General features: G+C 40.7%; 1 protein-coding gene across 11 annotated transcripts in view; it reads right to left on the reverse strand.

Annotated features, from left to right (window-relative positions):
• Nucleotides 1–2,063: 2,063 nt before the first annotated feature.
• Nucleotides 2,064–25,147, reverse strand: part of MAPK11 (mitogen-activated protein kinase 11) — a 49,000-nt gene continuing 25,916 nt past the window's right edge. For 7 of the 11 annotated variants that reach the window (XM_005286113.4, XM_008172845.4, XM_008172838.4 and 4 more), the window contains 6 exons: nucleotides 23,530–23,644; nucleotides 23,332–23,403; nucleotides 21,117–21,196; nucleotides 17,882–17,960; nucleotides 14,984–15,157; nucleotides 2,975–3,649 (listed from right to left, as the gene is read on the reverse strand). In XM_005286113.4, the coding sequence (XP_005286170.1) occupies nucleotides 3,576–3,649; nucleotides 14,984–15,157; nucleotides 17,882–17,960; nucleotides 21,117–21,196; nucleotides 23,332–23,403; nucleotides 23,530–23,644 (594 nt within the window). In that variant the 3' untranslated portion in view covers nucleotides 2,975–3,575. Of the gene's footprint in view, nucleotides 2,709–2,974; nucleotides 3,650–14,983; nucleotides 15,158–17,881; nucleotides 17,961–21,116; nucleotides 21,197–23,331; nucleotides 23,404–23,529; nucleotides 23,645–25,147 lie in introns of those variants that run through there. The other 4 variants (XR_010589967.1, XR_002889494.3, XR_010589971.1 and 1 more) reach the window with 1 other exon arrangement.

The following is a 25,147-nucleotide window of genomic DNA, read 5'->3' on the forward strand; positions in this document are numbered from 1 at the left end:
CTCCTGCAGTTCTCCATCCTTCTTGATGCTAGTCACATAAAAATCCTTACGTTTTCATCTTCACTACTTACACGGAACCCATTTAGTAATGCACATTGCACACTGAGTTGAAAACCAACATTACAGCCTCATAAATGAATTACACTGGTTTGACCACTCTGTTAGGAAGTGCTGCTTTTTCAAGAGAAAGAGTCAGGTTTAATGAGTTGCAATGTGCTTATGAGTGCTAGCTGCTTGGTTCACATGGAGCACCTTGCAGCAACAAACACTGCTGTTGCTCCTACCCCTGCTGAGAGAAATAGAGGTGCTGTAATTAGCACTTAGATTCCTAATAAGATTGACACTGTGACCATGGCTAGGTTGAAAGATTTGCTGCTACTAAAAAAAAGATAGAATTTATCCAGGGAACAGCCATCAGGTTTTGCGCTACAAGCCTAGATATAAAAAAACTTTTCCAGAATGGAATGAAATAAAAAATACAAACAAAAACCAAGCATACAGTAGAACCTCAGAGTTATGAACACCTTGGAAATGGAGGTTGTTCATAACTCTGAAATGTTCATAACTCTGAACAAAGCTTTAGGGTTGTTCTTTCAAAAATTTACAACTGAATGTTGACTTAATACAGCTTTGAAACTTTACTATGCAGAAGAAAAATACTGCTTTTAACCATCTTAATTTAAATGAAACAAGCACAGAAACAGTTTCCTTACCTTGTCAAATGTTTTTTTTTTAACTTTCCCTTCATTTTTTTAGTAGTTTATGTTTAACACAGTACTGTACAATATTTTCTTTTTTTTGTCTCTGTTGCCTGATTGCATACTTCCTATTCCAAATGAGATGTGTGGTTGACCGGTCAGTCCATAACTGTGGTGTTTATAACTCTGAGGTTCTACTGTATTTGTATCACCAGCAAATTTTTCAGAGATTCATGAGTGGAGTCTGTGATTACTAATATTGCAAAAGATATTAAGATAATCTTTGACTGATACTAAACATGCCACAAGTGAAGGTACTTTCTTCATAGTCATCTTTGGCAGCTTCTGAGAATTGGAGGAGTATGTGTGTTCTTTTGATCTAGAAATATATAGGAAGGAAGTGGTTTTTACACTGAATGCTCTTCAACAACTTCAAGGAGAGGGTGGAAACTGATCACTGAACTCAACGAATTGAAGATAACTTTTTTCAAAAGTGTGAATAAGCCTGATCCTGTGAGTGCTGAGCCCCACATCATCTCCTTAATCCCATGCAGTAGTTTTTTAAAAAATGGAGAGGCCACTTACATTATGGGGGACTCTATAGTGGGAAGCACTGACTTTGAAAAAGATTTGGAGGTTGTGGTGGATAATCAGCAGCCGTTGCGACACTGTGTCCACAAAGGCTAATGTGATCATTGGATGCATAAATAGGAATCTTGAGTAGGGGTAGAGAGGTTACTTTACCACATATTTTACCACTGGTACAACCGCTGCTAGAATATCCTGTCCAGTTCTGGTGTCCACAATTCAAAAAGGATGTTGATAAATTGGAGAGGACTCAGAAAAGCTACGAGAATGATTAAAGGATTAGCAAACATACCTTAGAGTGATAGAGTCAAAGAGCTCAATCTATTTAGTTTAACAAAGAGAAGGTTAAGAGGTGACTTGATTACAGCCTATAAGTACGTACATGGGGAAAAACATTTGATAATGGGCTCTTCAATCTAGCAGAGAATGGTATAAAACCATCCAATGGCTGGAAGTTAAAACTAGACAAATTCAGACTGGAAATAAGACGTAAACTTAACAGCGAGAGTCATTAACCAGTGGAACAACTTACCAAAGGTCATGTTGGATTCTCCATCACTGACTATTTTAAAATCAAGATTGGATGTTTGTCTAACAGATATGCTTTGGGAATTATTTGGGGGAAGTTCTATGGCCTGTGCTATACAGGAGATCACACAAGAGGGTCACAGTGGTCCCTTCTGGCCTTGGAATCTATGAATCCATAAGAAGATTTAAAAAACTATTTTATCAAGTAATTGGACCTCTGACCCACAGATGCATAATGCACTTTTAGTATTTTACAGTAGTCAAGTGCTATGGAAAAAAATTTCCTTTTGCCTTTTTTTGTAGTTGTTTATTAAGAAAAAAGATCAAACAGCAAAAATACAGAGAAAGTAAACAAATGTGTTCAAATTCATCAGCTGATAGAATAGCTGTACAAGCCAAACTAATGACAAAGTCATCACAGCAAAACAAAGTAACAACATTAATATGAAAACAAGCAACCCCCCGAAATGAAACACTGACAGAATGAGACATGGCATGACAAGTTACACAAAAAATGGACAGCATCTACTGGTATTTGCAATTGTGAATCACAAAGGAATGAGACAAACATGGCCATATATTAACCAGAGGATCTCAGACCAAAAGATGTTAATAATAATGTTCCTTTATCATGGTTACACTTCCAGGGGATAAATGAGATTACAGGGTTAATTCTTTAAGACATCTTGGCATCGGCTATATCCTGCTATGAATTAGCTTTAAATTTAGTTTGTCTAACTCTTCAGAGACATTGGGCCTTTTAAAATACTGCTTAAAATGCAATTCCAATGAGATTGTGATATTTTGCTTTTCACAAATGTCCAAACTCTTCTTAAGTCTTATCCCTGCTTTGTTTTTTCATCTCAATTATTACGTTGGCCTCTCATGGATTGACTGAAGGAAAAGAAGAGAGTAGGGAGATGTTGAGTTCAATGAATGAACACATTATCCCTACATTACAATCTTTGGTGAGATTTCTGGAAAACTAGAGAAATTCCACAAAGCGTCTGTGGCAGGAATTCTTGTAATCTGTGCAAATTCACTAAATCTTCGCTGATGACACAGTCTATAGTAGCATAACACAGAAACACTGCTCTCAAAAACTTATCCTCTGCAGTTTTAAAGACTATACAGAAAATAATGAGAACAGACACTTTAAATGGCAACATGACAAAGATTTATTCATTGATTTCCAACTGGTGTTAAACCACTCAAGAGACATCCAATATGTTTATAAGACCACCACAGATATGACTACATTTGCATATTATGTCTAACTCACTACCATGCCCTCTTTTTCTTAAAGGCACTAGCTATAAATAAAAAACAAAAAACAGATAAAATTAGGGTAATGCCAGGAAACAACTGGTTGCGTGTATGGACGTCTACTTTCATGTTTGCACACATTCATGCTTTAAAATGTACAATTTCAAAAAAAGTATATTCAAAATAATAAAAAAGTTACCTTCATTTTTGGCATTACAACTGATAAAATGAAACATGCAGAAAAATCCAGCAAAACAGAACTCAGTGCATCATTTTGTCAGAATGAAGCAGTTCTTTATCGCCTTTTATGTTCTGTGATTACATTCATAGTACAAGGCAAAAAACATCTGACTTCAGTATCATTTACCTGCTCTTCCATTCCTTCTCCAACATCTTTGGATAGTGAAATCTACTCTTGGGAATATAGGTTAAATTGTAATGCTATGTTTTCAACAGTCTTGATAGTGCAGCATGGCAAAACACAGCTGGTTGTATTTACTGTTCTATTTCCAGGCTATCCATTTTTAAATCAGGTGGTTTAAAGCTAATCATTTCTTCATACGTAATCTCTGGAGGGGACAAAAAAGAAAAATAGGTGTGAACTGTCTGAAATACATCGCATTTAAGTAGTGACTGCATGTAGACCTTTGGCCCAAAGTAGCTGACAGGCATCATACAATATTGATTTAAAAAAAAAATATTCAAGGCAAAACAGAACACAGGTACAGTGAAATGATTTGTATTTCTAACCTTACTAAGGACTTAATCAAAAGCCTGCTGAAGTCAGTGGGAGTCTTTCCATTGGCTTCAATAGACTGCGGATCATGCTCTAAGATATTATTTTATGACATATTTATGTTCAGCAGTTGTCTACTAAAACACACTAGCCCTGAAAAGGAAATGCAGAGTATACTGCCAAAGAACTGCCAGAATGGCTTAATGAAAGACAAAATATAATATAACATGAAACCTTTTAGAAAAGTCCAAACATGTTTATTTTAATGTACATTTTGCCATCACATTTCTTTAGCTGCAGAAATGTGTTCTTCATCCATTTCTCAATCCATTGCATTCAAACATAAATGAAACACTTGAAGCTCTGCAGTTACGCTTTGTTCTTTGAGGGTTGTGCTGTAATGTATGTCGATTTAAGGTTTTCTCACAGGATATTCGTTTGCTGTACAGCATGTTAGCTCTCAAGCCTGCTTACCCCAAGACTCGCCCAAAGTGGTACTATGCATTGCTATTTTGCCCTGCCTTCTGCCCAACCCTTTTCTCTCCATGATGGCAGCAATCTCCCTTCAACGAGGAGCAAGTTATGTCTTTTAACTGACAGGAAAAAAAATATCACAATTATGGCTCCTTTTTATTAAAGAAAACCTTTTTCTCAAGCTGGAAAGAGACTTTAAGGGCCTATTCCTCTCCACACTGAAGTAAATAACATACTTCACATTGGCGCAGGAACAAGCCTTTGATTACTGGCCAGTGTTTAGAGCTGATCAACCTGCTCATGTGAACTGGTTTAGTAAAAAGATCCACGTACTGGGGCAGTGAGAGAGAGAGAGAGGGCGAGCGGGCGCACGCACATGTGCAGTAAGCATGTATGGCATTCTTTAAAATAGTTGGGCTGTCTCTATGTCCCAGTGATTGATCCCTAGCTCCTAGAATGGCCCCTCTGAGCCTAAGACAGCCCGGTATAAAAAAGAGCAGCCTAGAGCCACTGAGCCTTGCTCAGATGCAACCCAGGGTGAAGGCCTTAATTTCTTCAAAGGCTGGTGTCGGAGACGGTAAAGAAATGAATACCGTAGATTGTGTATGTGATGCTTTTGTGATTATTAAGCTGCTTATTCTATTCTCACGCCATCTATTCTACTGAGAGTACTACTGCAGATGTTGTGCCAAAATGAGGGGAAGTGCTGCAGCAACTAAGGAAACGTACTGCATAATGCATTCAACTCCAAATGGTGTGTTCCAGGCCGTTGCATTTTGAGATATTTTCTAACTGATTTAACAGCCAGGAATTTCCTGGCTGCAAACCTCAGCAATATGTCATGGAGACTTAGGAAGCTCTTAGGACATGCCCTGAGAGATGCCAAGCACTTGTAATCCCCATTAACTTCAGGTGCTCGGTTCCCCGCTCAGGATCAACCACTTAGGGACTTTTAAGTTTGAAGGATAAAAAATAGGGAGAAATGTGCTATCAATTTCTTTTGAAATTAGGCCAATATTCCATTAACAACTCAGAGAAATCCTTTATGTAAATGAGGCCTTCAGGGTCTCCCTATTTCAATGTAGCACTTACTGTGCTTGAGAAGCAGTAATAAATAATATTAATTGTCATAATAAAACTTGTAGAAATTTCTGCTTGCAGGAAATATTCAGGATCATATTATTAATGGAAAGAGAGATTATTTGTTTCCATCATGAAATGCTGTCACTGTGGAGATGTACATGAGCCTGGAGTTCGTATGGATTAATGAAAGGACATAGTCTCTCTACAGTTAACACTATGGGTTGGTTTCTATTAAAGTCCCAGTTATGATCACTTCTCTACTTTCATCTAACCTATATCTATTATTCTGAAATTTCTCTTGTGATATCCTGTGCCAAGGAAAATTCACTTTGGAATGTTTAGAGGAAATCATGAAGGCATTCTTGAAACAGGCTGGAAAATCAGTACAGTGCTTTTTTTAAAAAAAAATCTATCTTTGCCCTTTCTTTTGCCACATCTTTCACAAACAATTTGATCTAGAAATCCAGAATTGGTTTATTCTATTTTCTCACAAGAAGTGTTAACACTTTAGACTATTTGTATAAAGATATTTGGGTAAGCACTTGAATTAATGCTATGTGTTTCCTTTTATTTTTATTCATAATATAAAATAAAAATAGATTGTTAACTTTACAGAATTGAACGAAAAGAAGAAAAATCAACCCTGTTTCCCTTGGTATATTGTTTGGATGAAAATCAGTTTTCTACTGCCTAGTGAAATGCTGAGTCCAACAAACTTGACTCCACTTGAATATGAATTTTAGTTGCCTGCTGAGAGTTGAGTCACTATAAACATAAAAGCCAGATTTTGAAAGTCAGCCACCTGATTGACTACCTACTTAGGCACCTAAAAGAAAGACTAACCTGATTTGCAGAGCTGCTAAACTGGCACTGGTGTTGATGGACGGTGAAAATCAGGCCACCTTCATTCAGGTGAATAAATATGGACTTAACTTTAAGCACCCAACTTCAAAAATTTTGACTGGAATGTTCTTATTTGTTTTGTGGGTCTTCCTAGAAGGATTCTTTTATTGTCATCCATTTCATGTGTCCTGCTCTATTGACTACATGGAGATAGTAGGACTTTTCTACTATCAAGATGGCTTTCATTAAATAAAATTACACATATGCTCAGGCTTATCCACCAGAGAATCTCTCACCTGAGAGTTGAATAAAGGAAGCCAGACACCTAAGCACTTGGCAATTTTCTGTCTTTGCTGATTATGTTAACTTTTCTTTGAAGACTATTCCCCAAATTTGTATAGCATGTATCAAAGCAATGGAATAATCCCCCCAAATAAACTAGCTCAAAGAATCTCTGTAGATACTATATGAGTTGATGAATATTAAGGCGGTGTACACTTTAAAAGTTGAATCGTTAAATGACAGTTCTTCTACAGTGACTAACATGTTGTTAAGCAAAGTACAATATTTTTGTTCCAGTCTGGTCACAAATTTTGGTTGAAAAGCTTTAGCCTCTTGGGGGAAAATTGCTAACTGACTGAATTGGGCTGGGAGGTGGCAGTGGGGAGACAAGTATTAATAGGGAGGATTGTGTGAATTTTGGGGAACAGGAACTCCCAGGGTACTTTTTGTACATCCTCTCAAAATCTCTTAGGACTGCCTGATCCTGAACATATTGACCAAAAACCATACGACCCTTCATGCACTCCCAAAGGACGTCTGAGATGCCATCCCTGATCTAGGTTAGAAGGGTAGCAGCGGGTTATATCACCCAAAACTGAAATATCATTGCATAATAATTGGAGCTGCTTGCAGATAAAAGGATTTTCCCAGACAAAGTTCTCTTTTGTCAAAAAGTTTTGAAATTCAAAATGTTTCTAACCAATTCTAAGAATAATTCATATGTGAAACAGGAATGACCAAGCCTAGCTGTCTTCACACAGGTGTTATTTCACTGACTTCAGTTGAGTTACTCTTGATTTCCACTGATTGGTGTAAGTAAAAAGAGGATCAGGCTCTTAATTTCATTATTGTTGCAGCTAGTGGGGTTCTCTCACTGGCAGGAGAAGTAGGATAAGGGGGCAGAGTTAAGGTTGTTTTGGGTACCGCAACAGGAGTATTCTTTTCGGCAGTTAGGTGTTGGATTTTTTTGTTTTGTTTTTCCAATAACTAAAACATTCAAAATTCCAGACTCTCAACCCACCCCCACACATCCCTGATTTGAAATCACCATATTATTAAAACATTATCAATTAATGGCTGATTTACAGTCTTAACTCTACCTTACCAATGCTTTTGGTTAGGGAATATAGTAAATACTGTGTTTGCTAATCTGTCCTTTATTACTGCTCACATGGGACTATAAATACCAAAATATGAAAAATGTCAGATATAAAAAAATCCTCAACAAAATAAAAATAGGCAGGAAAGATTTAGGGCAAACAAATATTATGAGTAAAAACATGTGAAAAGCTTAAGATATAAAAATACCATCCTATTCCACTGTAACTCCTGCAATCAAGTGATACAAGGTAAATAATTCAATATTTAAGGCTTTTGATTCTAAAAGGCCCATGCAATACAGAATGTTCAAAATGTATTAATACACAAATGTTAAAGCGACATGCTGTTTTTACATGTTGCAGGATTCATGTCTCAGAAAACAGATCCTTCATAGAACTTTTTACAAAATGTGAGATTAGCTGTTTCATTTATTCCTGAGACCACTTACAACCAACAACCGATGGTATATTGTTATACCTCCGACATCTCCCTTTCAATGACCACAAACTAAATGAAGTACACTGTACTACTCTGTGAACGTGCTTAAATGGAACGTAGTTTTTTCCTTACAAACCAATAAAAAATTCATATTAAAATATATTTTTAATAACAGACTAAAAAAGGAATAATGCGCGTTCTGCCCCTCATTGTTTGAATTTTCCTACGAAGTTCCTCACAAATAGAATAGAGATGTCTCGCACATATTAGATTCTTTAATACAGTATAATTCTTCCATTGATGGGGACAGGAGTTAATTCCATAAAAGCTAGAGGAGAGACATGCATAAAAATCTTACAAACTGATGGGAAACTAGATTCACAAACTGAGCTAAGCAGCTGTGTGAAAAATTAAAAAATCCCTGTCCCTGTCTTTTTTGTTTAGGTAGTAAATCAGCATTTCAATGGACAACCCTTCTACCCTCATCAAGGAAAACATGGTTTAACAAAAGCACATGCCCACGGCACTTGTCTCTAACTTTTCGTTTCTTAAAAGAAGACAATAATCAGTCAAGGAACCGTTTGGCTAACCAATGGCCAAACTCTCCCCTTATATACAGGTTACTTAGGTATAACTTATGTCGCTCAGGAGTGTGAATAATCCACACCCCTGAGGGATGTAATTGACACCGACCCAAGCGCTAGTGTAGACAGCGCTATGTCAGCGGGAGAGTTTCTCCTGCCAATACAGCTACTGCCTCTTGCGGAGTCAGGAGTTAAGCTGACAGGCGAGCTCTTAGCTTACAGCGTCTCCATCACAAGCACTACAACGGTGCAGCTGTGCTGCTGTAAGTGCTGTAGTGTAGATGTAGCCTATAAGTTAAAACTGAAGCTTTACTGAAGATCTAGGTAACGTTGCTTTTTCAGTGATGTAAGCAATGATTCTCCGATTCATAGTTTAAGAGGAGCTCACGTCCGACTATGTAGCCATTCAAAGAGTCCCTTCAAATTAAAAATACCAATAGCTAGTTTACAAAGGTCTAATCAGAGTGTTCAATTTAAAGCACAATATTGGTATAATACAAATAATGTTTAAGGAAAAAGAAAAAATGATTCCACTTAAATGGAACAGAAATAATCTTTTAAGTACAAGTTTGAATGTATTACCTTACAAAATAAGAAATGGGCAACTTGCATAAGAAAGTGACAGTTCTTGCATTCAGAGCAGCGTAAACCACAATTCTGTGTTGGAGTTTTAGTTCCTGGTATTCCTTCCTTTATGGTACAGATTTAATATGGTACTTATCTATGTAATGAATTTTTTGTCAATATAACACAACAGTTTGAATGTACTGACGTAAACACTTCACAGGTCTGCATGCACGCAGCGTCTCTAAGCCAAAACTCCATTGACAGTCAGGAACATACTGACTAACCCGTCTCTCACCCCTGGCCCCCAGGAAGCTGTTATACTTACAAAGTGCCTATTTACATTTTTGTAATAAATAAGCTTCAAATATGGAATATATCCAAGGACTAAAAACTTCTATTTGAAACCCACGGCCATTAGTAAAGCAGCCCATAACTGGGCCTATACAGTTGTTTTACTTAGCAAAGCCAAGTAAATGTTTTAATGATAAAAATCAAGAACTTGTATATGTGGTGGAAGCAGAAAAACCCCTCCCTCAACACAGCAGTAACATTGCCATAAATGTCTTAAGACTCAGAAGGAGCAGCTTCCTAGTCTCTAGAGACATTCTACAGAAGAGAGGCAAAAATACTATATCAAAGCTTCAGAATGTGTCAGTTTCTGGTAATACAGAATCTCAGTTGTGATAAAATTAGAGGATCTGCAACTTCTTCAGTTTTGTGAGGGATCTTCTAGTAAATGTCTGCGAGCGATCATGCACAAATGGCTCTATTCTTCATTTGGAATATTATTCTTCTCTAATAAGAACAAAAGGACAGTATTTTGCCATGTTTTAATGCTCTCTTAGCTAAAGCTGCAAAAATATTATTTCAATCAAGCCATTCTTTAGACCTACAAAGGAGATAAGGACATTTTTTTTATAAACAATCAGAAACCCTTGATTTCTCCCCTTTCAAGAATTTCAACCAGGTTAACATCACTAAGGAATGCTTTTATCTGAACCCATTAAAGATATGCTAACCCAGGGGTAGGCAACCTATGGCACATGTGCCAAAGGCAGCACGCGAGCTGATTTTCAGTGGCACTCACACTGCCCGGGTCCTGGCCACCGGTCCGGGGGGCTCTGCATTTTAATTTAATTTTAAATGAAGCTTCTTAAACATTTTAAAAACCTTATTTACTTTACATACAACAACAGTTTAGTTATATATTATAGACTTATAGAAAGAGACCTTCTAAAAATGTTAAAATGTATGACTGGCACACAAAACCTTAAATTAGAGTGAATAAATGAAGACTCGGCACACCACTTCTGAAAGGCTGCCGACCCCTGTGCTAACCAAACAAACCGCTCAAATAATTCTTATATAAGACTGCCTGTGCACTTAATTATTTAGCACATGGAATGAGAACACACATTTGCTGGAATGCAGCATCTGAAATATTAATTGTAATTTTCCTCAGATAAATTGTTTGATCACCTAGATGTTTCTGCTTCTATCCATACAATTAAAAGTCAAAATAATTAAACTGAAATAATCAGACTGCAGAATCAGACTTAGTATTTGTCTTATTTTCAGAACCTTAGGTATTTTCAAGGGCCATTTTCTAATGATAGATTAAATATGTAGAGAAGAGAATGAGAAGAACTATATATCTCTTGTGGTGAAATTCATCCCTTTGCCAGGGCCAGCTCCAGGCACCAGCCCAGCAAGCAGGTGCTTGGGGCGGCACGTCGGGCTCTTTGGTGGCAATTCGGCAGCGGGTCCCTCGGTCCCTCTCCAAAGGAAGGACCTGCCGCCGAATTGCCGCCGCCGAAGAAGAAAGCAGCGCGGTGGAGCTGCTGCCGATCGTGATTGTGGCTTTTTTTTTTTCCGCCGCTTGGGGCGGCAAAATCCCTGGAGCTGGCCCTGCCCTGTGCAGAGGCCCAACAAAAAGACCTATGCTCAGCTTCAATTCCATGCAAGCCCTATTTTGAAGGCTTACCAGACAACAAATGTTAAAAATCGGGATGGGGGTGGGGGGTAATAGGAGCCTATATAAGAAAAAGACCCCAAAATCGGACTGTCCATATAAAATCAGGACATCTGGTCACCCTAGGCTTCCGTGGCCCATAGGCCTCGGGCTGGCCCTTTGAACAAGGGTTAATTTCACCATCTTTTTGATGCAACAGAATCTGCTGCTGCTGCATAAAACATTCTTGCTTTTTATAGAGAAGTTATCCCCACTTCCCAGTTTCAGCTCAGGAAGCGTTAAACCAACTTTGCCCCTGAAACCATTTTAAAAGAGGCTTGCATCATGAAGAGGAATTAATTTTGTGAAAAGGAAATTGTTAAATCTTCCTGTCAAGGGCTCAACCATCTGAGGAAATAGCAGACAAACAAATTAAGCACCTGTAGTTACAGCAGCAAATGCAGCATGGATTCATATTAGACAAGATAACTGCAAGGCAACACGTGCTTCCAGGCTTTGCAGCAGACAAATTTTGTGGAGGGAACAGTTGATGGCAATCAGCTCTCATCATCTATCCAGAGGTAGCAGAATTATGGGAGAGCCCTCCTCAAGCTAACAGAGGGTTGCTCCTCACTGACTGGACACTGTGGCCCATTTCCTGCCCTGCACTAGCGTAGCTTTGCACCACTACTATAACTCAGCCTCTGTAGGATTTCACCAGTGTGGAAGGATTCTTGGGTGGCACAGATATAGGCAGCCAGTTTATGGGGACACGACTGGGGGGAAGGGGGGGGAGAAGGGAGGATAAGAGGGCACTGGAGAGGATCCCTTAAACTCCAGGTATCTCCAGCTGCTGGAACAGATCTTTGGAGCTCTGGGTAAGAGTGTAATTTGGAGTAGCCATCAGTCTGCTCTCACTTAAAACAGGGACCAGCTTCAGAACTGGGGGAGTGAAAAGATCATTTACAGTTATTTTCGCAGCACCCCTTCTGCACTGAGCCCTCACCAGTCAGAGCTCAAGATCTAGTCTAGAGATTCCTCACAAAGAGCAGTTTCCTCAAGCTCCCACTTTATAGCACTCACATCCACATAGCCATAGAAGAGCAGACAATGAACCAGGCTCCCCATAGCTAAACTACATGCAGAAATATGCTGGATAAACCAGCTCTGCCATATCCATTTTGCGATGAGGGAACCGCACAAAGGGTCAGGGCAGGATTCTCTGCTCAGGCCACTCAGCACTCTGCTCTGGCTGGAGACAGAATTCTTGCCCTTCCCCCACACCTCCTAAACTCTCCACTAGTGGAAAGCTGGCAGAGGTAGCTCCATTGCATCCTGTGCTAGCCGTCCCCACCACTTGCATAAGGGGAAGTGGTGGTGTGGTGGTGGTGGTGATAGGAAAGGTCTGAGAGAGAAGGGGGCATGCCAGACTGGAGCTTCACTACACAGATTTTCCACTGGCCTATAATTCCTTATGCCAGTAGTATACGTTAGTTAGTGCTCCCTTTGCACTGGTTGGTCCTGAACTAAGGGGCTGCAACCAGCTACATGAAGCCCCATAGTTTGGATGGAATAGAGAATCAAAACCTTAGAGTCCGGGTGCCAATCAAAAATAAAGAAACACCACCCTTTGCCCACAGACTATCCCCCTGTGTACCGCTATGATAATTTGGGGAATCTGTCTATGTACCATTTATGAATTCTGGTTGATGTTATGAAATTGCTGTATTTCTGAATGCCTGTGTATGTGGAACCCACTGTGTGCTGATAGGGGCTGTATTATGTCTCTGGGTCAATCAGACCAGGGACAATGGTTTGTCATTAGACCTAAAATGGTCACCTATTCTGGTGGAATCACCTTGGGACCAGGGCCGGCTCCAGGCACCAGCCGAGCAAGCTGGTGCTTGGGGTGGCAGCTTGTAGGAGGCGGCATTCTGCCCAATCCTAGGGCGGCATGGCTGCTTTTTGTTGTTGTTGTTGTTCCGCTCCGGCTGCCCTGTAGGGGGCAGCAGCGTGGAGGACAGGAGCGCCCTGCAGCAAGCCCGGCAGGGCAGCCCACGTCCGTCCCTCCCAGCCGACCGGAGCGGCGCGGAGCCCTCCCACCAGGGGGCACGGTGGGAGAGGCCGCGTGGCAGCGCCCTGCTGAAGCCCTGGCCGCCCCTCTTCTCTCGCTCCCCCCACTCCCTCTCCCTCCCCCCGCTAGCCGGGGCACATCTGCAGGGCAGGGAGTCCCTGTGAACCCTGGCTTCGGCCGTGCCGCAGGTTTTTTTTTGCTTTGCTGTTCTGGCTGCCGCAGTGGTTTTTTGTTTGTTTGTTTGTTTTTTTGCTTGGGGTGGCCAGAAAGCCAGAGCCGGCCCTGCTTGGGACAATGGCTTGGCTGAAGCTGGGCGCTAGTTACTCAGACTTCGCTGAAGGGAGTGGAAAATCCCCAGCAGCAGAACAAAGAAACCAAGAGACTGATGCTGGCTTTTAAAAGCCACTGAGGCTGGGTGGGTCGGAGACTCGGGAAAGTTTGGGCAGGAGAGAGGAGCATCCTGTTTAACAGCAGGACCAGCCGAGGTCAGAGAAAGTTAGCTGACAGAGAGGGAGAGAAGTTCCAAGTTTTTGAAGAGAAGCCATGAGCTGCACGAGAAGGGTCCTGGACACCCCAAAGAACTCTATAGAGTGGTAAGGAAACTGAGGCAGCAAAAATGCATATACGTGTGTTTATCATGGTAAGTAAAGTGTAATTGTGTTTAGAATCCTATGCAAAGGCTGTCTGTACGTCTGTTGGCTTTCATTGTCATGTGCCCCTGCAGAGTTAAATGGTAAACCCACACTGTCCAGGAGGTGGAATCCTGGGAAAGGGTGGGCTTAAACTACAGGGATCACCACTGGTCCCAGGGGCTAGGCAGTTGGACTGCGGGGTCTCAGTTCTTAGGAGGAGGTGCTAAATAGAGAGTATCCCCAGAGAACCCAGCCAGGGGCAATGATTATTCCTGCACCCTCTCAACATACACATGAATGGGAGATTTAAGAAAGAATCAAGATGTCTTCTGCACTCCACTTTATCTTGCCATGTTTTCAATTTCCTCCATCTCAAATGGAATATGTAAAAAAATTTCCAAAAATATTGAGAAAGAGTTTCTTGTTTATGTGTGTTTGCTGAAAGGTAGAATCACAACAGATCTTTTAATGGCCATAGCAGCTGCACATATGGGGTCAAATTTCAGGAAGCCCACTATACAACTGGAACAAATAGTTTGGGCAAGCATTGGGGTTCAGATTCACCCTGTAGAAAGGGACAACAAAAAGCATACCCAGCATTTTAATCCCACATAATCCTTTTGGAATTGACATGGTGCAAAGGCCACAGGCTGGCCCTCTACACAAAGGGGAATTTCACCCTGGGTGTGCAGGCCTAATTTGCTTTAGCTTTTACTGTGATTGCATGCATAGGAAACAGTTAACAGGCCATTTGTTCACACATTTGCTATTACTGCAGAAGAAGGGTCAGAGCCAAAACCAAACATGATGTAAACTGGCATCGTTCCACTACATCGATCCAGCTGAGGATCTGGCCCACAAGAGTTTACAGAAGAATAAAAATACAGGATCCTTACAAGATCACTTGCACCTGCCTTCACGTGGGGCTGTGCGTGTTGAGGAAAATCCAGCGATCAGATAATGGAAAGAGGGACTAGAACCATAGGGGGGAAATACACACAGATTTGCGTTGTTATTCTGAAGTTTCTGAATTCAAGTTGTGTTGCAATTCCCTGGGCAAGAACCAGACAAAAACAGTTTTTTAAGCAAATAAATTTTTTGCTGCACATTTGAACAGCTGCATACAATTCTCCCTTACCTTTCCATTCATCTATGGTTCGTTCTTTATTTTCTATCGACTCATCATATAGTTCGGCCTCAGGCTCATCATCAGGATCATGATACTGAACAAAGTAAGCATGTGCGAGTGCTTCTGAGGCAGTTATTCTTTTATCACTGTCTAATATAAGCATCTTCTCAAGAAGATCTACAGCTAGGGCAAAAAAGAAACTCAAATTAAACTTAAAACATATTGCGTAGCTAAAGAGAAAGTCTAGAAGTGAAGATATTTCATAGTGAAAGTTTACATGCAACCTCAGAATCATCCTTTTCCTTGTTCTTGATATCTAGTGCAAGAAAAAGGAAAATTAACGGGCTCCGGCGGCGCAGGGTCCGGAGGCTTGGGGGCTGCCCAAAGCCCGTAGCGCTCGGCTCTTAAACAGAGCCGAAGAGTCGGGGAGGAGCAGAGCCGCCGCGGCCGGAGGCTCTGCTCCTCCCCTGACTCTTCGGCTCTGTTTAAGAGCCGAGCTGCCCCAGCGCTACCGGCTTCGGGTAGCCCCCGTGCCTCCGGACCCTGCGCCGCCGGAGCCCGGGAGGGGAAGTGCCCGGCCGGCAGCTGGGGTCCGGAGGCAAGGGGGCTGCCTGAAGCCCATAGCGCTTGGGCAGCTCGGCTCTTAAACAGAGCCGAAGAGTCAGGGGAGGAGCAGAGCCGCCACGGGAGGGGAAGTGCCCGGCTGGCATTTTCCCAGACATGTTCGGCTTTTTGGCAATTCCCCCGGGACGGAGGTTTGATTGCCGAAAAGCCGGACATGTCCGGGACAAACCGGACGTATGGTAACCCTAAACATGACCTAACTTGCACCCATTATAGCCTGTGACATGCACCAACCAAAACAGAGGCCTGTTTAATGGCTGAAAATTCTACTCTGAATGTGTATCTTCATAGGCTATGGGCTGTATTGCACAAAAGGATGCTTTTTACATGATCTTGGGAGAAGTGATGATATACTGTGTGTGTGTATAGACACAGTAGGTGTCTAATTTTTTTCTCCCGTTAATTTTCCTAATTTTCCTATAATTTTCCGGCCGCGGCGGCTCTGCTCCTCCCCGACTCTTCGGCTCTGTTTAAGAGCCAAGCGCTACGGGCTTTGGGCAGCCCCCATGCCTCCGGACCCTGCGCCGCCAGAGCCCGGGAGGGGAAGTGCCCGGCCGGGGGCGCAGGGTCCGGAGGCAAAGGGGCTGCTCGAAGCCCAAGCGCTACCGCCTTCACGGTTTGCCGGGCAGCCTCCAGACCCTGTGCCCCCGGCTGGGCGCTTCCCCTCCCGGGCTCCAGCTGCGCTGGGGAAGTGCCGTCCGGGGGCGCAGGGTCTGGGGGCTGCCCGGCAAACCGTGAAGCCGGTAGCGCTCGGGCAGCCCTTTCCACGTGGCTGGGAGTGGGAGGGAGGAGGGGGCGGAGTTAGGGCGGGGTTGGGGCGGAGTTGGGGCGGGGCTGGGGGGTGGGGAAATGGGTGGGGCCAGGACCCCGTGGAGGGTCCTCTTTTTTTATTTGTTAAGTATGGTAACCCTAGTCATGTTAGACATCTGAATCCTGATTTAGACTTCCTTCTAAGGCCCTGACCCTACAAACACTTAAGCACATGCTTAATGTTAAGCACATCAGTAGACATATGATGAGCGCACATGCTTAAATTAAGCATATGCATATGTGTCTTCAGTATCAGGGCCTATGTGACCTGCAAGATTACACTTGCAATTATTTGTACCCATAAAAAATGTTCATATGATGATTGTAAAATAGCCTTAAAGGGGACAGTCACAGAATACATACAAAATGTATTCATTTTAAGTTTGCATAAAACTATACAATATTATACATGAGAGATATCTGGAGGACTGGAAGTGGTTTATATGTCATGTTTTTAATATACAAATATTATAATTTATATATGAAAATTTAAGCAGTTTTATTGCTTTAATATATAAACAATCATTAGATTTTTTGTTTGATTTTTCCTCTTTAATGTATTATATTTCTTACTAGCATCTTTCTCGAATCATACTATCTGCTGCTTAAATTTGTTCTAGTGGCCCAGAGCAAGTGGCAAACTGTTGATTCAGACAATTTATCTTTTAATTCATTTGTATCAGAGAACGGCACTCCATTTCCGAATTAAATTGAGAGAGCTCAAATCAACACCTTATCAATAAAAATGTTGCTTAACTTCAGTACATTTTCACAATCAGACAAAAATACTAATTATTAAAAACATTTCTGCTTTACCTTTGCATGGGATTAGAAAAACTGACAAATTGTAACTTTAATGTTTTATTGTGAGTTTGTGCAGAGTAGGATTAAACCCCATATTTTTCTACAGATTTAGCTACATTTTAATTTGAGTATTGAGAATGTTGCCTTATTAATTCTCGGTATTTATGTATTTTTTTCTAACAGTGGGTCATATTTAAGAGGAACCCCATTTAAATAAAATATTGATGGCCTAATATGTCCCAGGAGAGTCATTACATTCTAGGATCTTTGGTTTGAACCATTCTGGAGCAAAAAGATGATAGGTACTCATTTCAAATAAAACATTTTTGATCATTCTTCTGTTAGGCAGTTCCAAATTTCTCTTTGTTCTAACTCTGTAGCTATGCAATATTTGACGGGCTTTTACTTTTTGAAAGCAGCCATTTGCCCTCTAATCCATGGATTGCTGTTCACTGGGAGCTACCTGCCTTTTCTTCCTACTCAGAAAAGGGTCTCAATGGGCTTAATTAGAGTAAGATGGTGGTCTCAGAATCAAGAGGTTTGGTAATGCTTATGACATTGTGCACCATTGTCATTCGGCTGGTTTAATATAGCAAGTGTAAAACTTGAGCTCAGATGCTGGTGAAGGAACCAAATTACATCAGTCTGAAAACCCTAACAAATTCTTACCTAAAGGGTTGGCACCACGAAATACTGCTTTCAAATCCTGTTGAGGCATATGTGGTAGAGATTCAATGTATTTTCTAGCCTGGGAATAGATCAAGGCATACATACAGATTAAATTTTCTCAATAGTAAGCATGGCAATTCTGGAAAATAAAAATCTCTAATTGCTACGTTTCCTATTCATGGAAGACATTGTCTATACAAACTCACAGCACTTCTTCACTTGTACACACAACATTTTTAACCTGCGATGTGCAGGATGAAGCTATAAGGAAGCAAAATAAAGCCTTCTACTTTACCTAGATTAAGAAACTGACAACAGGTTTTTTCAGTGTACGAGAGAAGAGGATGGGCTTTCATTTTAAATTTAGAGTGAGAAAGAGGGATTTTAACCAAGAGCCAAATATTCTGAGAAACTGGTGAACACCCGAAGGCCTCATTGACTATGCCAGATCGCTCCATTGTTTTGTCTGACCCATCAGGCCAAAAAACTCAAGGACAGGCCAGATCTCTGTGGTAACGTTAGGGCCAACAAAGGTCCTTATACTATTGCTGCTGGTGGTGCCCAAGTTGCAATATAGGGCAAGTCCTGAGGCTGATTTAATTTGTGCCTCCTGGTGCCATTTCCCCTATAGGGCTTGAAGCAGTGAGGAATCACCAAGTGCAGGTCTCCCCTGGTCACACTTCCATTCATCTCATCCCTTTCCTGGTCCCCAATATGCCCCACCACCCTGTTCCAGAATTTCCCCTGTCCCAGGGCTTCTTTGGAGGTGATATAGAGATGGCTCTGCCCTGGATAGAGGTGTGTGTTCTGTAGTGGGGGGGAATACACCAAAGGAGGCAGGGTCTGTATAGACCCTTTGTCACTACTTTGGATCAGCTAGGATATAATGCAAGGGGTGAATTCCTCCCCCAAATTCCCAATTGCTTTAGAAAAATCAGAATTTTAATAATCAAGTTTTAGATCTACAAATACACCAAAATACAAATTTTTAAAGCTTCTTAAACCTCATTTCCCATCACATGAACTTCCAAGAAATCACAAAAGACACCTTTGCAAAAAAACAAAAAAAAAAACAAAACAAAACAAAAAAAGATTCCTGGCATCCATTAATTAGACTTACTGGGCTTTAGTCAGTGAACATCTAAGAGCATGCAATCATTTGTTATTAAGCGAGTTTCATATTTGCAGATAAGATAGTAAAATATTTATGTAAAGCTCTGTACGGGAACAGCAAACAGATGACATTTGTACAGGCAAATTAGTGCCCAACTGGGACAAAAACAGACTTGCCTTCCAGATAAGGCATAGTCCTAGGAATTTAACCTGTAAGGAAATATTACCACCAGAAATAAACCCACCCTTTCGGGCACATACACACGCAATCTGACTCATTAAAGTGGCTCTGAAACAAAAGAAATGAATTATGAAAAGATAAAAGCCACCATAATAAGAAGTCTACTCTCCCTATCAGTGAGCCCACAAAATTACTCTAAGCATTAATGAGTTACATATGATACACCTCTGAACCTAAGATAGGTTCAAAGCACAGAGGTTTGTACTATATTGGCCTCAAGAACAACCAAGTGACCATGCACTGGAGAGCCCTCCCTACATTTCTTGGCTGGCCCAGTCTCTCAGCACAGGGTATGGAGGGAGAGCCAACTAATCACCTAATTCCTGCCTCAACTCTTCCCAGGAGCCTGAATGCTCACAAACTGTGGGGCTGCCCCAAGCCCATAACGGTTACATTTTAAAAAAATAAAAAGCTGGAAGTTGCAAGAAAACAGAGTGTTAGCCTAGCCATGTTAGTTTCCTCAATTGTTCAACAGATATGAATATACTGGTAAGAAAAACATTAAAACACACAAAGGCAAAAAAACAAAAACAAACAAAAAAATAAATAAATAAAAAAGGCTTTACAAATGAGAAATAAAGCACTGTTAGAAATCCAGCAAATTAGCAAAAAGGTGTTAGACCAGCTTTATTTACTTGTCACCTACACAGCTCTTATATTCTTCATTAAGTGTTGGAGTAGCACATTGAACACAGAGGAAAAATATTGACTGCCTGTGTAACCAGTGTGTGACAGTCCATCATGCTCCTATGCCACTGAGCGCCTCAGAAAGCAGTCTTGTGACCACACAGATTTCTCCACCAAAAATGTGTTCTTTCTCCTTGAGGTCTGTCCTCTGATGTTCTAGACAGTATAAGCAAGCAAAGGTGGTTGCTCTCACTTTCTCCAGGGACAACTCCGGGAGCCACGTAAAGGATTTAGCCATGTAAAGGATTGAGCTCTATATATAAAATATGTAACTAAATGAGCTGAGCCAAAATTGTTATTGCTGAGAAGGTATAAATGTGCTATGGTTTATCTCACCAAATGTTTATTATATTGTGCCCATCACCATAGCATTTCAGTGCCTTGACAGCCCAACCCAGGTCACAACTCTCAGCTAATTAACACTCCTAAGGACTCCCCTGGGGCCCCTATTGTTACTGCTTAAAAATCTAGATTCTTGATTTAAAAAAAAATAAAAATTATTATAGATTTAATAGGGAAACTCACACAAAGAGAAACAGTAGTTTGGCTAGAAAACATTTGTTTTAATGGGTTATCCCATTCATGCATCTTATGTGTAGAGTTTTAATTATAAAATTATGCCTTTGGTGTCGCATAATGAAAGTGGATCCCATATAAGTAGTCAGCAAAGGTGAGTGCATATGAGCCACAAAACTGGGATCCAAACGATATAGCCCTACTCAGAACATAGTGGTGTTTGGATCCAGCATTTTTGTTTTGATGTATCTCTAGTATTGAGAATGCAAAAACTAAATAGAAATCAGTTGATAATAATCTAATGCTCTTCGCTAAACATCAGTTTTATTTATTTTTTCAAAGTACGGCAGCAAAACAAAGGATCATCCAAACTGACTGCGAGATTACTGAATACATTCTCACATATTCAGTGATTGTTTTTCCAAGTACTAAAACTAATCTCTAACATTTTTAAGAGCATCTAAGCAACTTAGGAGATAAGTCTCATTGAAAGATGACATCTTCAAAGTTACTTTTGAAAATTTTTACCCCACTTGCTGAATGTTGCCACTAGCAGCAAAAAAGCAATGATTTTAAACAGCTTTTTGTATTTGGAATTGAGCAGCACGCTATCTAACACAACCAATGGCATACCACACCAATTATTATGAAAAAGTAAATTATTAACAGTGAACTCACATGTTCCGATGATATTTTCTTGAGAAGTTCAGAACTGGGTGTTCCCACAACTTCCATTATTCTCTTTAGTTGGTCAATATCTGCAAGTATTCAAGAAAACTCCAGGAAAGATAGTAAAAGTAAGCAACAGACAAGCCTTGTGTATTTAAATAAACCCCGAACTCCTGCACAGATGATCAGATCCTCAGGTGGAGGAAGGGACACAGTTCTATTGAATGCAATGGAGTTAGCCAATTTATACCAACTGAAGATTAGGTCCAGAGTGTCTTATTGTCCACTGCCCAGAACACTGTGTATTCATTTACACTTGTGGAATGAGAGTGTAAAATGCTACCACCAGTGTAAGGTCCCAGTTCAACACAGTCATATGCCTAACTTTGAGTTGAATGGGGTTAAAGCATGTGCTTAACAATTTCAGCCTATGCTCAAGTACTTTGCTGAACAGGGCTGACTGCTGACTCGGGGGCTGAGTGGAGAATTCTGACTGGGTAGCATATTACACCCACTTTGTACTGGGACAAAGGAGTGTAGAACCAGGCCCATAATCTTTAAAATGTACATTTCCTGAGTTAGTATATGATCTGAAAAGTGAACCACATTAACATTTCCTCTAGTGATTCAAGATTAATTTAAAGTCTCAGTGAAGTTGATGAAACTATAACCCTAGATTGCATTTTACAAGAAAAAAGGAACAACAACCCTGGTAAGTCTATATTATGTAAAAATCCTATTTTTGGAAACAATACATACCAGCTTACCAAAAATAGTCAGAAACACCACCTTAGTCAAGGGATGTGAAGCAACAGTTATTAAGAACATCTGAGTGATGCTCTGGCCCCATTGTTGACAATACAGTCTGACCGATTTAAACCTACAGAAAGCTCAATGGCAAGATGTTACCATGTCTTAGTTGTTTTTCAGAGATCTATAATACCATCATGCCTTTTCCACATCTGGCCATATTCTAGCTTTAGCTGCAATGTTAGGATTTTTTCGCTTTTCAGAGTAGCGAGAACAGTCAGGCCTGGCCTACACTACACAGTTAGGTCAACGTAAGGCAGCTACTATGTAAGTGCCCTACTACACCGACATAATAATGCCACCTCCACAAGAGGTGCAGGGCTTATGTCAGTGAAGTTAGGGTGATGCATCTGTAGATGCATTACTTACATGGGCTGTTGGCTGTCTTGTCAATTTCACAGCTCCAGAAACTGACAAGAAAGCTGGACAATTAGAGCCCAGCTCCCCCCGGCACCATGCTCCCAGAGGGGCTGCTGCCCAGAGGCTCCCTACTTCCCACTCAGGGAGGCAAGAAGCCCAGGTGGCTCCAGCAGGGAGCTGCGTGGAGCTGAGAGCCCTGGCTCTCAGGCCCCCAAACTGTCCCTCTTCAGGTCAGTGGAAGCGTTCCTGGTGAGGATGCGCACCACCAAGAGAAGGAGGTTAGCTCAGCCACTGCAATAATTACTGTGGTGGCTGTAAGTTCACCTAACATAGGTCAAGTTAGGACAGTAATGTAGGCATGCCTTTAGTGTGGAACACAACAGAATCTGATGTACACTGTGCCTCTGTTTTGAATGCAGAGAGGTTTTCTGATATGATCTAGCAATCATTTCTTTATCATCCAGTCTCTTCAGTCTCCATTTTTACTTCCTCTGCATTTCCTTTTACTATTATTCTACCCTACTCAGCAACTGCCTTTTCTGCCCTCCTATCAGTCAGAGAAACAACATAGGCTGCAATAGAGCCCATCAATATTGCACCATGAACCATAATAGTTCCACTACTTTATGTTGGAATGAGGGATTTTTATGTTGCCTCTCTTGCCGCCTACATACAAATAAAAACAGCAGTTCTACAACAGTAAGTGACATGCATATTAATTCAATTTTAATAAATGTATGTTGTTTTTGAGAAGCTGCACAAATGAAAGAAATCAATCCTTCTGCAACTAGGTCATTATTTAAATATCAGGCATAAAATAAAGATTGCATGTAGCTTCTTGTGGTTTAAGAACATCTGTTATTGCTTTTTCTTCTGATGGTTGTTATGTTCAGCAGTCATATATAGTAAATTGAACAATTAGCAAAGCTCAGTTTGCTGTATCAAAGGCTTGTTACCTGGCAAATATAGCCTTAAGAACATTTTGGTGATTAGAGAACATGAAGAACTGTGGTGCATTTGCACTTCATGTAACTGCATTTTATGTTAAGGATACAGTCATTTCCTGGAAAAAGAGCCTTGCCTTTCAATAGCTCTGCCATGATGCATCCCACTGACCAAATGTCAACTGCCAAAAATAAGGAGAGAGAAAGAGAGAGATGCATGATAAACATAATAAAAATGATTAAATGCAGTTGCTTTTTCCTGTTGTGACTATATTGTTTGTAGTTTAAAAATAAGTATCTTACTTTACCTGTTTGATTATAGTGCATCCAGTTTAACATAATTTCTGGGGCTCTGTACCATCTTGTTGCTACATATCCAGTCATTTCATCATCAGTTTGTCGGGCTAAACCAAAGTCTAAAATCTACAGAAGAAAAAAAAAATCAAGATTTCTCATTATTTTTATTATAGGAGTTGATTTGTTCCCTGTTCTTTATTTCTGGCTTACTTCAGCCATCAAAACACCTCAGCTTGCAATGAATTCGACCCTCAACATTTCATACCCAGCCAAGTTTGCTCCCCATCTCATGCTTTCTGGTAATACTAAGAAAGATGGAGTCCTTTAATGACTAAGAACCTGACCTTGATGTAAGTGGACCGACTTATGCAGTGCCCCATTAAAGTAATCAGGGCTATGTGCTGGTGCCAGGGTCTCTCCATGGTAATATGATGGCAAAGTTGGAGCTTAAATGGAATTGGACCCTTTTACACAAACTCTGAATTTGACCTTCAATTTATTTTTCCTATAACATTACATTGATAGCCATAATCACTGCTAGTATATCAGAGCTGAAGAATATCAACAAAGAAAATTAAGCCTGAATTGTATAGGTATAAAATGCCAACACCCAAAAATATCAGATCATGACATATTAAAAGCACCACTGTATTACTCACAAATGCCCCAATGTTTCCTTAGCTCAGCTATTTGTGTTTAGGCCTTGTAACACATATAGCATTTATTCAATCACACACATTTTGATGCCACTAAGAGAGGCATATGTAAGCTGCATAAGGAAAAGCTCACAGAGTACCATCTAACACCCCATTGAAATGAAAAGTGACTTGTTCTTAAAAATACCACACACACATTTGATGGCACAATAGCGCCCACTGAATGCCCTCCTTTTGGAAAGCTTATGCCCAAGAGAAAGCATTATGTTTCAGTTTATTTCTTTGCTTTCTGGTATCTACTTCTATGTATTAGTTTTCTCTAAATAGGCAAATAATGAAATACAACATCTGAAGCAAGAGCCATATGAATATTGACTAGAATCTGCAACACTAAGAACATAACAATGGCCCTACTGGGTCAGACCAAAGGTCCATCTAGCCCAGTATCCTGTCTTCCGACAGTGGCCAATGCCAGGTGCCCCACAGGGAATGAACAGAACAGGTAATCATCAAGTGATCCATCCCCTGTCACTCATTCCCAGCTTCTGGCAAACAGAGGCTAGGGACATCATTCCTGCCCGTCCTGGCTAACAGCCACTGATGGACGTATCCTCCATGAATTTATCTAGTTCTTTTTTGAACCCTGTTATGGTCTTGGCCTTCACAACATCCTCTGGCAAGGAGTTCCATAGGTTGACTGTGCGTTGTGTGAAGATATACTTCCTTTTGTTTATTTTAAACCTGCTGCCTATTAATTTCACTGGGTGACCCCTAGTTCTTGTGTTTTGAGAAGTAGTAAACAACACTTCCTTATCTACTTTCTCTACACCAGTCACAATTTTAGAGACCTCAATCATATCTCCCCTTAGCCATCTCTTTTTCAAGCTGAAAAGTCCCAGTCTTATTAATCTCTCCTCATACAGAAGCCATTCCATACCCCTAATAATTTTTGTTGCCGTTTTCTGAACCCTTT

Source organism: Chrysemys picta, chromosome 1, assembly GCF_011386835.1.
Source record: "Chrysemys picta bellii isolate R12L10 chromosome 1, ASM1138683v2, whole genome shotgun sequence".
Lineage (NCBI taxonomy): Eukaryota > Metazoa > Chordata > Testudines > Emydidae > Chrysemys > Chrysemys picta.